General features: G+C 41.2%; 1 protein-coding gene across 1 annotated transcript in view; it reads left to right on the top strand.

The window, feature by feature from the left end:
• Positions 1-1,513: 1,513 nt before the first annotated feature.
• The window catches only part of SLC35F2 (solute carrier family 35 member F2), a 52,337-nt gene continuing 36,810 nt past the window's right edge, over positions 1,514-17,040 (top strand). The window contains exon 1 of the mRNA XM_030836139.2: positions 1,514-1,799. Within this exon, the coding sequence (XP_030691999.2) occupies positions 1,516-1,799 (284 nt within the window). The 5' untranslated portion in view covers positions 1,514-1,515. The remainder of the gene's footprint in view (positions 1,800-17,040) is intronic.

The raw sequence follows: 17,040 nt of genomic DNA, 5'->3' as shown, positions 1-17,040 counted from the left end.
ACATGCCGCGGAGCGGCTGGGCCCGTGAGCCATGGCCACTGAGCCTGCGCATCCGGAGCCTGTGCTCCGCAACGGGAGAGGCCACAACAGTGAGAGGTCCGTGTACCGCAAAAAAAAAAAAAAAAAAAAAAGCCTGGTGTGTATTCTTTCACACCCTTCTTTTGCTCATATAAACACAATTGAGCATAAAGATATGCATATAGATGTATATGTTTATATAAAGATATTAAGTTACTTGGTGTTTTTTACTAAAAAGGAATCATATTATACAATTATTCTGCAACTTACTTTTTTCACTTGACAGTACCTCATGACCACTTACAAGTTAGTGTATATACTACATCTGCAATTGTTTCTTATGGTTGTTGCAACAAGTCACCACCAATTTAGTAGCTTAAAACAACACAAGTCTATTCTCCTACAGTTCTGGAAGCCAGAAGTCCGAAATCAGTTTTACTGGGCTACAGTTAAGGCTTAAGTCGGCAGGGCTACTTCCTTCTCAAGGCTCTAAACTTCTACTGGCTGACTTTATTCCTTGGCTTGTGGAGACCCCTCCATCTTCAAAGCTATCCCTCCAAGCTCTGCTTCCATTATCGTATCACCTTCTCTCTTCTTAAACAATTAAAAAAAAAATCATTTCATTTAAATTTTGGAGTTTCTGTAGTTGCTAAACTTGGGGTTCCTAAAGCTACATTTCATTTTTCAAAATCTATTTTCTTTCTTAGAATCTTCTCACAGCCTGCTCCCCACTCCTGCCGCCCGGACCTTGCCCGGGAAGGAGGTGGTCAGGAAAAAAACGGTCTCAACACCTTTCCTTTTGTCTTCCTGATCTCCTTTCCGGAAGTAGCAGTCTACCAGACCCACCAACGTCCTTTTTGTCAGTGAGTCAGGAACTTTTGGACCCCAGTTCCTAGTCCCTCCTTGGCCCGCAGAAGCATCGGAAGGCGTGACCCAGGCCCAGGACACCCTAGCTGAGCGCCAGGGGTTGACACTCTTCTCTAGCACCTCAGAGACAATTCTGAATATTGAAAGACAAACCAAACACACCCGTAAGGAAGGAGACACACCACAAGGACCAAGAAGACATGTTTCCGGCATCCCTTTACGTATAGGAAACATAGGATTTTACCTATGTTTTGCGAAAACAAGAAACACAGAACTAAGGCGTCTTCAGTTCTATTAGATGGGAAATATCTTTTATAAGTTAGTCAGAGGGAGGGAGACTAGGTCAAGAGAGGGGTCAGCCAGACCTTCCCAGTTAGCAAAGGTCAGGCAGTAGCTAAATCACTGCTTCTTAAGTTAGTACACGCTGGCATAACCTCGATTCACCTCATTTGCTGATTTTAAATAAGGGACCATAAGAACTTGAAATGCATATTGGGTGTCAACCAACAGTGAAGCTCGACTGCCAAGGTGGAAAAAAAAAAGCGCCCTTTCTCCTCCTGCTCCTGGCCCCCCGAGGTGCCAGGTTGCAATCTGCAAATGTATTGTCTGGCCCTAGGGGCTTGACAGTTAATGATTTGCCGCAGAAGGAGCCCGCCGGCCGCGGTGCGAGAAGGACGCGAGCGAACCCGGCAGCGCGGACTCACTGGCCGAGCCGAGCCGCCACCGGCAGCACAGGCACCGCCTCCCGTCTTCCGGGACCCGGCACGTCTAGGGGTTCCGGGCGCCGGAGACCGCGGGGCTCCCATGGAGGCCACCTCGTCGGCGGGATCCGCCCGCCCGCAGCCGCACGCGCAGGGAGCAGCGGGCGAGTCCGCCAGCCTGCTGCTCTGGATCAAGGGCAAACTCTTCACCTGGTGAGTGGAGGCCGCGCACGGCGACCGGCTGGGCGGCCGGCGCTGCTGGGAGCTCCCGGGTTCGCAAGTGGCGGCGGCAAGCACTGGGGTGCTGGTTCAGGCGGCTGAACATGTGCTGCAGGGATGTAGCTGTTTACTGGCTTTATGAAGCTCTTGGCGTCCCTCCCTTGACTCCCTCTTAGAAATCGTGGGGATGTATTTCAGAGGATTTGAGGGGAAATTCACTGTCTTGGCATTGTTAGGTCAATCCCCAGTGGCCTCCCAGCGGGGAGGGGACGAAGTCCCCAGGGATGCTGTGAAGGAGGGGTGCCCAGTCTCGGGCTTGGTAGGTGGGTGAGCTCCTCTTCCTGCCGCCGGTGCCCACATTCCCTGCTGCGGAGCCCGGCAGAGTGGGCGGGTGATCCCTCACTAACAGTTGAGTTCACCCAAGTGAGAAGTCTGTGTTGAGTTTTGTGGTGCCGCCCCGAGGAAATCCAGAGCCTGCCTCTTTCCCGGGCTGAGCGAGGCGACGTAGCCACCTTCGGGTCTGAGGTCCAGGGAAGCCTGCTTCTCTTGTCACTGTGTTACGTGGAAAATAGAGAGAAATGTGCTCAAAGGATCGGCAGAGACTCTGGGACAGGGAAAGCATTTCTGTGGTTACTGGACGACTCGCATCCTGGAAATACAGATAACTCAGGATCTAAATAATGAAAGCGAACGTTCACTGAGCATTCACTATGTCACGTACTGTGCTTAGCGATTTATATGGATACTATCATTTAATCCATACCATTTTATGAGATGACACTGTTGTTATCCCTGCTTTGCTGATGGAGAAACAAAGAAGGCTAAGCAATTTCCCCAAGGCCATGCGATGACCTGTAAGGGGTGGCGCCTGCCAGCCCCAGTCTAAACTGGGCTTAACTACTCCTGGACGCTGGTACCCTTTTTTTTTTTTTTTTTTTAAGGTTAACAAAGTGAATTTTCCTTTAAAGGTTGTGAAAACTGTCTTAAAAAGTCATACTATATTCAAAACTAGATCAATAATGGTGTATGTATTTTTTCAAGTAAATAAGTTTTAAATAGCTGTGTGTGTTTAAAGGGCCAAAAATCACCTTGTATTATCCAGCTATATACAGTATGTCTGATAAATTTAGCCATAAGTTCTCAGCTGGGAGGCAGTGTAGTGTAATGTCTAAGGGTACAGATTCTGGACTCAAATCCTGTTTTTGTGCCACTTACCAGCTAGGTGACCTTGGGCAAGTCACTTAACTTCTCTGTGCCCCACTTTTCTTACTTGTAGAATGGGGATAATAACAGTACCTACATTGTTGGGTTATTGTGGAGATTAAGTGGCTGATTACGCAGGAGTGGCAGACAGCCTTGTTCATGGTACTATGCATGGGTTAGTTTACACCCACCATCAGCCCTCCATTCCTGGGTGATAGGAAGATGTGGTGTTGCTTCAGGAGATGAGAAGCAACCCTGATGAGGAGACAGACAATATGGTGGATTAGTTGAGCAAGACATAACAAGGATTAGCAATAATTGTTTTTTTCCTAATGCTCTAATATTTTCAAAATCTGGTATGTTTTACCAGGAACATCTGATAGCTTCCTAGATAGAAGATTTCTTCTGTCTCTGAACAGACTTTCTTTGTGCCTCCCTTATGGATTTTTACTTTCTTCCCTGTGTGATAGCTATTTATGTGTATCTTGCATTCCTGATGGACGAAGTCCTTAACAGCCGAAATCAAGTCTTTTAAATTTTTGTATTTCCCACAACCCCATAAATGAATGAATGAGGGATGACTAAGGTTCTTGAGGCTTCCTTTCCATTCTGCCATACTCTCTACAGTCTTCCCTTTATTGATCTTTATTCTGAGGGTCTTGGGCTGGAGCTTTTTTTTTTTTTTGGTTGGCTGAGCTCTTTTGTTCATTAAGATTTTCAGTCCTACCTCTGGCAACCATCCAAACATGAATTCTTGTTTGCAGTTTCTCCTTGTCTAACCCAGCAATCAGAAAAATGCAGTTTACCTGATATCCAGGACTTCTTATATTCAGTATTTTAAACTCTCAGTATTAAAACTCATCCCCTAAATTTGAGTTTAGCTCCATGAATCCCTAACCGTTATGGGATGGAGAGAGGTTGGTAAGTAGATGTGTTATCACTATATGGATAGGATATAAAGGAATAGTTTGTGACCACACAACTGGTTTCTACTCGTTTTACCAAAAGGGGGCAATAATACCTCTTTTGGCAACTGGGTACTAAATAACAGAGGAAAAGTTTAGGACCTTGAGCTGGTTCTGTTTTCATTATGAGAGGGATATATTCTAGGTAACACCAACTCCTGATATGCCTGCCTCAGTAGTAGACAGATAACTTTTTCTCTATGATTAAGAATATCAGGTCACTCGTTCAATAAAAATTTATTGAGGACCCACTACATGCCAGGCATTCATGATAGTGAGCACTCTATGTTTCCAAGTAGATTCTGCTTGTAATTTCAGCTTTTGTCACTTATTGCTATCAACTCAAATGACAAATACTACAATAGGAGGATATGGATTTCCAGGAATACCTGAGGATATTTATTTAATCGTATGGATACTATCTAGCAGATTATATCCTAATGTATACTCTAATTCAAATATGAAAAAATGCATGTTTATTATAATGACTATCAAATTTATATCTCTAGCAAAAATTGTTAATTATTATTTCACATATTTGTCCTTTTCCCATCAAATAGATGGTAAGCTTTTTGAGGGCATAGGTTTTATCCCATTCTTTTCGTAGTACAGTGCAGGACATGTATTCATTCATTCAGTCTTTCATTCGATAAACCTTGAGCATCTATGATGTTCTAGGTTCTAGACTAGTCTCTGTGCTATTAAGATGAATAGGATATAGTTCCTGTTCCCAGAGAACTCATGATCAAATTATGGTAAGAAGTTATGATAAAAACATCATAAAAAAAAGAAGTTATGATAAGTACTGTAGAGGTGAGCACAAAGTACAGATGGCACAAAGTAGGCCAGAGATCATGTCCACCAGCATGAGGGAGCTCGACAGAGAAGGTGATCGGGAATTTGACGCATGAATGAGTTTTCCAGGTGGACTAGGTGAGGAAGGACAGTCCAGGCTTAGAGATGCCAAAGAGTATTTTGCTCAAGGAACTGCAAATAGCTTGGTTTGAGGGGGGCACAGTCTTGAGGAGGAATGAACAATAGTATTTGGTCAGTCTACACGTGTACTCCTTGTTACTGTCTAGTAAAGGGCCTGGCCCTTTGGTTCTTCTTTTCTGTTTGGTTTCCTCATTTCAAAGGTTAAGGCGCAGAAATTTGGAAGGAGTCATTTAGTGGTGTTTAACTGTACAGCCTTCATCTATTCACTCAACAAACATCTATTGAGCACTCACTGTGCACAACACAATCCTAAGCCGGTATGTAGCCCTCCTGAAAGGTACTGTAAATTGAAGAACTTTCTGTGGCCTTTGCAAGTGAGGGATTAGGGAGCTCTAGATCCTACCAGTCTCCAAAATATCTTCTCCCTTCCCCTTTAAATTTGCAAGATTAATTAATACCTGCCTCTTCTACTAGACTTCAGGAGGTAAGGAATCCAATCTAGTTTTGGTCACGATTGTATTCTCTGCCAAGTGTAGCGCTTACCTTGCAAATACATACACAATGAATACCAGATGTGACTATATGAATCCTTAATTCCAAATAGGAATTTTATAATAGATCACATCTCTTAAAAATTTTTTTTTTTCTATTCAGCACTATATGTTTATGACCCAGTCATGTTTTGTTCCTCTACTCCATCGTTTTTCAATCTCAGCCTTATTGACATTTTGGGTCAAATAATTCTTTGCTCTGGGGGCTGGCCTGTACATCGTGGGATGTAGCAGTATCCCTGGCCTCTACCCTCTAGATGCTAGTATAGCACTCTCTCCACCTCCTTACCTCTGAGTTGTGATAATCAAAAATCTTTCCAGACATTGTCAGATGTTTCTTGGGGGACAAAATGACCCTGGTTGAGAATCACTGATCTAGCCTGTTGTTTCTAACTATCTGTGGTTCCATGGTCCTTCAGTGATGGACACTCAGATAGTTTCCAACTCTCAGCCACAAACAACACTGATGAGCATTCTCATACATGTCCCCTTGTGTACTGGGGAAGAGTCAATGGCCAGGCCTGGCCAAGTCCCTCCAGGTGGCTTTAGGTAGAAGGGAGGGGATGAATCCCAGAATGGAGAATCCTTGGGCATTACAAAACCACTGTTGATTGCTTTTGTTTGGCACCCCTCCATCAGGCTGTTCTGTGACCATGGCTTTATCACCAGCTGCTCTGGAAGAAGGAGGAGGCAGTCTTTCTAGGTTGTAACCCATTAGCCCTAGGAGCTTGGAGGGAGGTGGGTGGAGGAATGGCTCCTGGCTAGAAAGCCTGAACCTTTTTAACTTCTCAACACTGCAGGAAGTTGTTAAAGGGATAGGCAGTAATGCAATGTAGGGGAGAGGTAAGGGTTGACATTAAAAGCCTTCCACTTGGCCTCTGGCTGTTCTGTGCCCCGGGTATAGTCCTGTCCCTCCCCCAGACCAGTTCTAGGAATAACCTTTGGGTTATTCCTGCTTATCTCTGCTCCTTTCTTCAGGTTGATTTGGAGGAATATGAGATGGCTGCCAGTGCTTATTTCCCATCTTGACAGCATTTCCAGAATATTTCTGGAGTCCACCTTCCCCTCCAATCCTTATTATCACTACTTCAGTTTAGGCCTTTATCATTACTTGGACTTTTGTCGTAGCTTCCATCCATGCCTCCACCTACCCTAAATCATCTTATTTCACAGGAACCAGAGTAATGTCAAATAAAATTAAAGGGTACCAATAGCTGCCATCAAATGAGAATTTACCACCTATCAAGGTATCCTACTAACATTTCATCAGTCCTTATATAAAAAGTTTTTTTAGTCCCTTTATAGCATAGAAGTAACTTGCCTGAGGGCACATGGTTAGTGAGAGGCAGAGTTGAAATAGTTTCATTTGATTCCAAACCAGACTGTTTTACAGTACTGTCTCAGAAATCTCACTGCATCATGTTCAGGCTGAAACCTTTTGGCTTCCTCCCATCACCTGCATCAGTGGTTTGCAAATTGAGGGAGCTCTTGGGGTTCCCTGGAGACTCCTCTGGGTCCATTATGGGGGCAAGTTAGGAAACAGACGCTGGTGGCTCCTGGGCTGGCCTCTGGCCCCCACCAGTCTGTTGCTTTGCCTGGTTTATAGTTGGGCTTCTGTGCAAGATGTTTGAAGAAAGGGTTCTGCAGCTAAAACAAGACTGAGAGCCACTGGTTACTGGATGGAGCTCAAGCTGTGGCTGTTGCTACTGCTTCTGGCTGTTGTTCCCCTCCTCCCTCCTTCATTTTCTTCTTTACCTGAACACAATTATTATATTTTTAGTGGGTTTTATTATGGTAAAATATATATAACATAAAATTTACCATTTTAAGCATTTTAAGTGACATTAAGTATATTCAAAATGTTGTGCAACCATCACCGCTCTCCATTTCCAGAATTTGTTTATTATTCCAAACAGAAACTCTGAACCTGTGTAAACACTAACTCTGCATCCCCCTCTCCCCTCAGCCCCTGGTAACCACCATTCTACTTTCTGTCTCTACAAATTTGACTATTCTAGATCTCTTATATAAGTGGAATCATGCAATATTTGTCCTTTTGTGAGAACTCAAGGTTCTTGACGTGAACTGTAAGGCCCCCTATCACTGGCCCACTTCCCTCTCCAAGTTTATCTCCCAGAACATCCATCTCTCATGTGGCGGCCCAGCAATAACGGCATGCCTCTGAGTCCCTTGCTGTCTGCATCTTTACACCTGTACCTCCCTTCTTGAATGCCTTCCTATCTGACCTCATGGCTGCTTAAAGACTCTTTGTAGACAGAATCAAGTCAGGCAGTCTTCTTCCCTGGCTCCTTGCTGTACTCTGTTGGATGCCCTTCCTTTATGCCCTTCAGTTACCTGTTTCCTAACTCGTTACATTTACCATATTATGACAAAAAAGGTAATTTTCACTAGCCATAGCTGTGGAAGAAGCGAACTGGCTCTCAAGGTAACTGCTTGTGTATATAAGTTTTGGTAAGTTTGTTAAAAAGTTATAAAGCTTCCTTATATTATTATTTACTGAGGAACATCAGAGAAAATGAATCATTTCATGCAGGTGAATTTTACAGAAAACTTATGACCCACTCTTTTAAAGTATTAAAATTTACTTTTAAACCCAATTAAAATGACACTGTTTATGTAATGGATTACTCACTTCTGTTAATTAATTTATTCATAATTTTGGGCAGCAGTTCTTCAACATTTAATTGGTTTGTATCAAACAACTTTCTAGGGTAGGCCAACCCATTGAATTACTTAGTGGGTCCATTTGCAACTAATCCTGGAGATTTTACCAAGGGAAAAAAACCCATTATTTAGAAGTCTTCATGGTATATTTAAAACAGATATATGAGACTACTTGCCTTTTAATAAACAAAGTGCATTCAACATATCACCTTTTCTTCATGATTCAGGATCATCATTATGATGATTTTCTTTTTTTTGCGGAACGCGGGCCTCTCACTGTTGTGGCCTCTCCCGTTGCGGAGCACAGGCTCTGGACACGCAGGCTCAGCGGCCATGGCTCACGGGCCTAGCCGCTCTGCAGCATGTGGGATCTTCCCAAACCGGGGCATGAACCTGTGTCCCCTGCATCGGCAGGCGGACTTGCAACCACTGCGCCACCAGGGAAGCCCCATTATGATGATTATGATGATTAAAATTATTATTCTGAGTGGTTGTAATATAATCAGAGGTTAATTTTTTGTCTTATTTTTTTCTGACTTCTTTCTGACAGTTTTCACACATGATTTTTTTCTGTATTACTGAGCATATCTCTGAAAGTCTGCATTCTTACTAAATTATGACTTCTAACCTGTTAATGCTGTAGAAACCAGGTAACCCAGTTTCTTAGAATTGCTCGTAGTGAAAGTATAAATAGGCCCTGTATAAAGATTTAAATGGTTTTTATTTTAATAAATTATAAAAACTTTAAGTCCACAAATTTTGGGACATTTTTTTGGATGGTTACAGGAGTCTATGTTAATTAAAGTCATCAGATAAGTAATATGTCACAAAAACTTGGTTATTTATGCTAATGATGCAGAGAAAGATTCCATGAGAAACCACCTTTGAGTCCCAAACTTCTTTCTAGTCATTTCTTGGAAACCAGAGTATTTAAGGAATGTTTTAACTCAGTTTTTTCAGTCCAACAAATCCTACTGAGAGCTTGAGGCTAGTATTATTGAGAGCTTGAAGCTTAGAGCTTCCCGGAGCAGTACTGAACAAAAGAGTTTAGGAGAATATTTCTTAAGCTTTTCACTGTGGTATCAAGCCAGAGATAAAAAAAATAATAAAAGCTAATCTTTGTTGAGTAAAGTTTACTTAGTATACCTAGAGCAACTTCACTATTCCAGCACCTCATGTGGATTAACTCATGTAATCCTTACAATAATACTCTGCAGTAAGTATTATACTATCATCGCCAGCCTACTGAACACATTTGGAAGCTGAGGCACTGAGAGGTTAAATCGTATTCCCTAACAGGATTAGTCACACAGTAGTAAGGAAAGCAACCAGGTTTCATCTCCTCCATCAAGTCAGTCTGGCCATAGAGCCTGTGCTACTAACCAGTGTGGTGACCCTGCCTCCTATGAGCTGGGCAATAAACAGAAAAAAAAGGACTTGGAAAATTTACCCCCTAGGGTTTTTGCTCTGGGTTATTTGTATCGCCTTGGGGTGCCAGAGAGTATATAAAGTCACACGATAAATATAATGCTCTTTCTGGGGCATCATTTAATTTATTTTTTAGATTTCAGTTGCACAGAAGTGGATTAATCATAATCCCTGGCTCATGACACCCTTTCGTTGTTGGTCCATGAATAAGTTAATTTTTTTGTGTGCAGTAAGTTCCTGTATACCTACAACCAGCCTTAAAGGTAATTTTAATCTACCTATTAGTCATCTCCTCCTTCATATCCCTTCTTCCCCAACCAAAGATAATCACCATCCTGAATCCTCCTTTCACCATTTCCTTGCTCTCATTTTGATATAGTTTGGTACCTCTATGTATTTCTATATATAATCTGTTGGGATTTTTTTACCCATTGCTAACTTTCATCCATATTGTTACCTTATGCTGCAACACACTCTCTTTTGCTTCATATAATGTTCTTTCCTGTGAGTATACCACACTTTATTTACTCATTCTGTTGATGGGCATTTGGGCTTTTTTCTGTTTTTTGCAATAGTGAACAGTGAGCATTCTTCTACATGGCTCCTATTGATCACTTGTAAGAGCTTCTTTTATACACACACATGCACATATACATACATCTAGGAGGGGAATTACTGGATTATAGGGTATGTGATTGTTCAACTTTATAAAATAATGCCAAACTTTTTCCAAAGTGGTTGTATCAATTTACACTCCCACTAGCTGAGTATGAGAGGTCCTGTGAAACAAATAACCTTTCTAACACTTGATATTATCAGACTTTAAAATTTTTGACAGTCAGATGAATGTAAAAGAGTATCTCTTAATTTGCATATCCCTGATCACTAATGAAGCTGGGTCTCTGTGTATGTTTATTGGCCTTATTTGTTTCCACTTTTGAGAAATACTCATATTACCTGTGAAATACCCATATTTTGCTATTACTTTTATATTAAATAGTGTCTCTATACACAATGCAATTTATATAGATTTTAAAGATACCACCAGAGAGTTGAAAACATTGGGGCTTGTATCAGGTTCCCCACTAATGCTCATTTACTTCTCCTTGCCTGATAGTGGGGGTTCAGTTGAAAAGGCTGAGAGTAGTTGAGAGTTGGGAGGTGTAAATTAGGAGCAAATGAGTCAGATTAAGGAGGGGAATGAGTTTTTCTGGTTTGAGGCCTGTGGAGTGTTGAAAGACTCACATGACTCACAGGAAATCTCCCTTACACCTCCATTTGCCTCCCAGGCCCAGTCCTCAGGAACTTTCTAATTCAGGTTTAGACTCCTGTTTTCTTTTGGTGCCTGGCTGGTGTTTAAATAGTGTATTAGTTTGATTGTTAGCAGAGAAATCCAGCTCACCACTGTTGTAGGTAAAATAGAGGGTTTATGACTTCACAGAGTTCAAGGAGGGTAAAAGTGCCAAACCACAGAGAGCAGAGAAGCAGCTGGAGGCAGGAACCCAAACCACAGTGGGATTCTCTGCCTGTCTCTTTATTTGTGCTTTGCTTTCACTGTTGATTTCATTCTTCTAACTGCAGACCAGATGATTATCTTCATTTGAGAATTACATTTTACAGTTTAAACCACAAAAAACAGAAAAAAACCCCAAACCCTCAAGTTTTGAAGTCTGTATTTTTGTTTGATAATCCACAAGGGATGTACATTTAGATTTTCCAATGGTTAAAAAAAAAAAAAAAAACTTCTTCAAACTTCCTATTCAGCCTCAGCCTCAATGGGCAGGCAGTATTAGCAATTAAAAATTTTATGGGTCGTGGCTTCTTGGCTGCCCATTGAGAACAGGGTTAGTCTGTTTTCTTCCATGCATTTGCCAGACTGGGCTGGGTAGAGAGAGGGCTGTACATCTGTCACAGGGTCATAAACTCTAGTCATCTAGACTCTTGAAACAGCAGCACACTCATTACCCAATACTAATCCCATCCTTCTGAATCTACCCTTCCCCCATCCCTGAGCCCAAATTGTCAGCCCTCCTGGAGCTCCTGTTCCTAGCCTTTGGAGGGTGTTCACATTGGTGCCCCTCTTAGAATTCTCACACAGGAGACTGGGGAGAGGGAGAATCCTGGAGGTAGAGGCCATATCCTCTACATGTTGCCCACAGTTTAGTGCTGCCCCCTCCCCTCTTGTAGGCTGTAGGACTCAAGTTTCTCTGACCTGTGTCCAAAGAGAATAGGTGAGTTGAATATGTGTTTCAGACTTTCTTATTTCAGCCAATCAAAAATTGGAGGACAGAGGGAGGATATCATAAATAGATTTTATGTCATCTTATTTTCATTAGAACATCCCTTATTAAAATAATTAATTGTAGAACATATAATCAAATGAGTGTGTTAATGCCCATTGTTAGAGATGCAAGGTAATTTGTATCAGTTGGTCTCCCTGTATGGTATTATAATCCTCAATATTGTATATTTTATTTTTGTTCTTATCAGGGAGGCAGTGTGTAGCATGAGAAAATACAAACTGAACAGCTAAAACTCAGTTTCTCACCTATTCAATTGTACTTGTAATCCCTTTCTTACAAAAGTTTTTGTGAGATTTAAATGAAACAACATATATAAGCACTTAGTATGGCACCTGACACACAGTTATTTTTATTAAGCCACCTCACTTTTGTTAGGATAATAATAAAGGATTTTTGAGTTCATAATAAATGCAAGTAGTATCCCAACTGTCCTCAGTTTCAGTTACACATGGTCAACTGAGGTCTGAAAATATTAAATGGAAATTCCAGAAATAGACAATTCATAAGTTCTAAATTTCGTGCTGCTCTGAGTAGCATGATGAAATCCTGTGCCGTCTGCTCCATCCCACCTGGGACTTGAATCATCCCTTTGTCCTGCGTGTCCTGCCCATTAGTCACTTGTAGCATCCTGGTTATCAGATTGACTGTTCTTGTGTTCAAGTCACCATTACTTTACTTAAAAATGACCCCCAAATGAAAGAGTAGTGATGTTGGCAATTTGGATATACCACAGAGAAGCCATAAAGTGTTTTCTTTAATTGAAAAGGTGAAAGTTCTCTACTTAATAAGGAAAAAAATTGTCAGCTGAGGTTGCTAAGATATATGGTAAGAACAAATCTTCTAGATGTGAAGTTGTGAAGAAGGAAAAAGAAATGTGTGCTAGTGTTGCTGCAGCACCTTAAACTGCAAAAGCTACAGCCGCAGTGTGTAATAAATGCTCAGTTAAGATGGAAAAGGCATTAAAGGCATTAAATTTGTACCATAAGATATTCTGAGAAGGATCACATTCACATAACTTTTATAACAGTATATTGTTGTGATTGCTCTATTCTATTAGTTACTGTTGTTAACTTCATTTATAAATTAAACTTTATCGTAGGTATGTAGGTATAGGAAAAAACATAGCATATATAGGGTTTAGTACTATCCACGTTTTTGGGCTTCCACTGGGGTTCTTGGAATGTATCCCTCATGGATAAAGGGGAGGGGGCTACTGTACTTCCAATATAACAATGATTATGAGCCACACTGCTTGGGTTGCTCTCCAGGTTCTACCACTTACTAGCTGTGTGATATTGGGCAAGTTGCTTAATGTCTTGTGCCTCAGTTTCTTTATCTATAAAGAGCCATAAAAGTAGTACCTACCTGGGACTTCCCTGGTGGTCCAGTGGTTAAGACTCCATGCTTCCACTGCAGGGGGCACGGGTTGGATCCCTGGTTGGGCAACTAAGATCCCACATGCTGCATGGCGTGGACAGAAAAAAAAAAAATAGTACCTACCTTTAGGATTATTGGGAGGATTAAATGCATTAGGATTATGAAATTGTGAAATTGTTAGAACAGTGCTTTGTACATAATGTGCACTCAACAAGTGTCAGATATTGTTATTACTACTGTAAACAATAACAGTGGTAACAGTAATAATAGTAATGGTAACAATAGTAACAACAACAATAATAACAGTACTAGATATTGTGTGGATATGTATATAACGGGGAGGCACAAAAATATCCGTGACAGTTTCTGCATTTATAATCTAGTAAAACAAATACAACAGGCATATAAAACACTACAGACAGTATGTAGAAAATGGGAAGGAAGTTTACAATGCAAATGCCGTAGGAGTTGAGAGGACATGATTCTGGAACTGGGCACCCTTCTTACTATCTTTCTTCCCACAATTATTTGATTTTCTTAGCATAGAGGAATGGAAAGAACACAGGCTTTAGAATCTTGTTTGGATTTTAATCTAGTGTTACTATCTGTTTGTCATATCAACTTGGTTAAAAAACTTTGAACTTTTGCAAAATTTTGCCTACATTTTAGGTTTGTATGAAAATCCAGTAAGATAATATATGTAAAAGCTCAATACAGTGACTGACACTTGTCTCCCTTTTATTGTATAGACAGTGAGTATTAATGTTTCCCTTGTATTCTTGACTACCTAGGAATCATGCAGGACATAATATGTAAGGAAATCACTGGATTTCCAATTTTTACTTTTGTTGGTTTGAATAAATCTAGTTTGGTAGATTCTGTCTTGATGGCATGGTTTCATTTTTTTCCCAGCAAATGATGAAAGTGTTTTAATCCAGGATGGCTCCTGATCAACTTTGTCTGAAGTTACTTAATAGGCTTTTTACTTGATGTGATTATCTTGTTACTAAGGCCATTCATTGAGATTAATGTAAATAGTTAAATAATATTATGATTCAAGTATGATTTTAAGTGTCATATGCAACTAAGTTGACTTGGTGTATTAGTTTTCTAGTGCTGTCATAACAAATTACCACAAATTTAGTAACTGAAGACAACACAGATTTATTATCTTACAGTTCCTTAGGGCAGAAATCTGACACAGGTCTCACTGGGCTAAACGCAAGGTGTCAGCAGGGTTTTGTTCTTTTCTGGAGGCTCTAGGGAGAGTGGATTTCTTTTCCTTTTTCAGTTTCTAGAGGATACCTGCATTCCTTGGCCTTTGGCCCCTTCCCCATCTTCAAAGCCAGCCACTTTGCATCTCTCTGACTTTTCTTCTGTAGTCATACCTTCCTCAACCGCAGATGGGAAAGATTCTTCCTTTTAAGGACTCATCTCAATGTACTTAACCATAATCACATCTGCAAAGTCCCTTTTGCCATGTAAAAGGAAAAAAACTTCTGACAACAAATGTCAGGGTGGGGGTGCGTGGTTTTCTCACATCAACCGATTCTTCAACTCTCCAGACACAAATTGGGTGTCCTACAATTTAGTTTGACACTATTTGGAGCTAGTGCAGATGACGCAGGTTAAAGACTCAGTCCCAAAAGATTGCCCCCGTCCCCCAACCTCCCATTTCAGACACCACTCACAAGTCCCAGGTTGTCACCTTGTACTTCTGACCAACCAGCTATAAATCAGAGGTTCCCATAACCTCCTTCTCGGGTTTGATAATTTGCTAGAGTGGTTCACAGGACTCAAGAAAAGTTTACTTGTTAGATTACCAGTTTATTATAAAAAGATACAACTCAGGAACAGTAAGATAGAAGAAATGCATAGGGCAAGCTATGGAGGAGGGGGCATGGAGCTTCCATGCCCTCTCCAGGTACATCACCCTCCCAGCACCCCAATGTGTTCACCGACCTGGAAGATCTCTGAAAACCTTGGTTAGGGATTTTATGAATGCTTCGTTATGTAGGCACGAGTGATTAACTCATTGATCATTAGTGATTAACTCAGCCTCCAGCCCCTCTCCCCTCCCTGGGGGTGGAGCTGAAAGTTCCAGCCCTCTAATCACTGGCTGGTTCCCTTGGCAGCCAGTCCTCCATCCTTAGTGGCTTTCTTAAAGTCATATTATTAACATAAACTCTGGTGTGGTTGAAGAGGGCCTGTTATGAATAACAAAAGATGATTCTTTCACCTTTATCACTCTGCAGCTATTTCAGGAATTGGGGACAAACAAACAAACAAAAAAAGGTGCTTTTCACTCTTATCATTTAGAAAATTACAAGGGTTTTAAGATCTGGCCAGAAAACAAGACTAAAATATGTATTTCTTATATCATAATATCACACTATGTAAGGTGAACTATTCACAGGTTCCAGGGTACTAGGACATGGACAGTTTTGGGGAGACATCATTCTGCCTACTACATTTGGTGATAGAGTCTAAAATTAGTTCCAATAAAAAAAAAAAACAGCTTTAGAGCACAAACACCACCTGGATGCTGGTAAAAATGTAAGCAATAATTCATAAAATGTCAAGGAAACCTTTTTTAAACCTTTTCTCAGCTCATCTAACCCACACCTTCTGCACATGGTCAGTGTTTGAAATAACCAACCAAGAATTGGTACTCTTTTCAGGTTGTACCACAGGTTTGAAAGAGATTTGGTAGCTGCTAATTTCTTTGGATGAGCTGCATCTCTAGGCTCCAGGCATGCTGGAGAATTCACAATACCATTCTCTCTGCTGAGACCCTATAAGCGGATAGGGTAGGGGGTCCCTGGAGAAAGAGAACCAGGCATGGCTTTCTTGACATTAGAGAAAGACCTAAGCCATTTTGTGATCTAAGCCTGGACACAATGCCCTTGAACAGGTCTCAGTAATTAGTGATCTTAAGGGAACAAAAAAACAAATGAGTTCTTAGGCAAGAGAAGTAACAGTAGCAAAGAATAAATCAGTTATAAAGGCTCTCAGTTCTGTTTCAATGGTAAAGATAGCCTGAAGCACATTCTTGGGCTGTTTTACAGAATTGAGCCCCCCAACCCCACCCCCTGCCTAGTGCAGCTGGAACCTAAGGAATGATGATGTTGAGCTTTTCTGACCCACGAGATTTCGGTCAACTAAAGCTTGGACTCTGTCAACCTTTGTCCCAATTCTATGCTGAATTCTTCTCTGCTCAAGCCCCTTCATGAATATGCATATACCCTCAGCTTCAGACTTCCCCAATTTTGCTGTTGGGGAGACACTGCTTTGGGAAAGATACCTGTTGTTCTTACTTGCTGCAAGTAATAAATCCTTCCTTCTCCCACTCTTTGGCTTGGCAGTGTCTTTTAGCTCAAAACCCACTAAGAAGTGAACCCAGTTTTCGGGTAACAGAACAGCAGTTCCTATTCCCTTTCTGTTAACCTGAGCAACTTGACTTCATTCTTTGTGTCAGATGAAATATTACTTCATGAGGAAAGCCTTGCATGAAATCTCAAATTAGGTTAGGTCCCATCCCAATTGTTTCTTTACTGTTTTTCTTCACTGCTGTGTTGTGAATTTCATGAAGGCAGGCTCTCTATTATTTTTCTATATTCCCAGAGCCTGACATACTGTCAGGAAGTAAAAAAATATTTGCTGAATTGAAAAGGATACCATTAAGAAGATGGTAATAAAGGTCACCATGGGTTATTGCAATTGCCTGCCTTGTGGACTATTTCCACTAAGCAGTTTCTAGGTAGGAGTGGTGTACTACTGCAAAGGC

This window comes from Globicephala melas, chromosome 8 (assembly GCF_963455315.2).
Source record: "Globicephala melas chromosome 8, mGloMel1.2, whole genome shotgun sequence".
In the NCBI taxonomy this organism is placed as follows: domain Eukaryota; kingdom Metazoa; phylum Chordata; class Mammalia; order Artiodactyla; family Delphinidae; genus Globicephala; species Globicephala melas.
The sequence above is the reverse complement of the archived record's forward strand: the minus strand, read 5'-3'. Positions and strand labels throughout refer to the sequence as shown.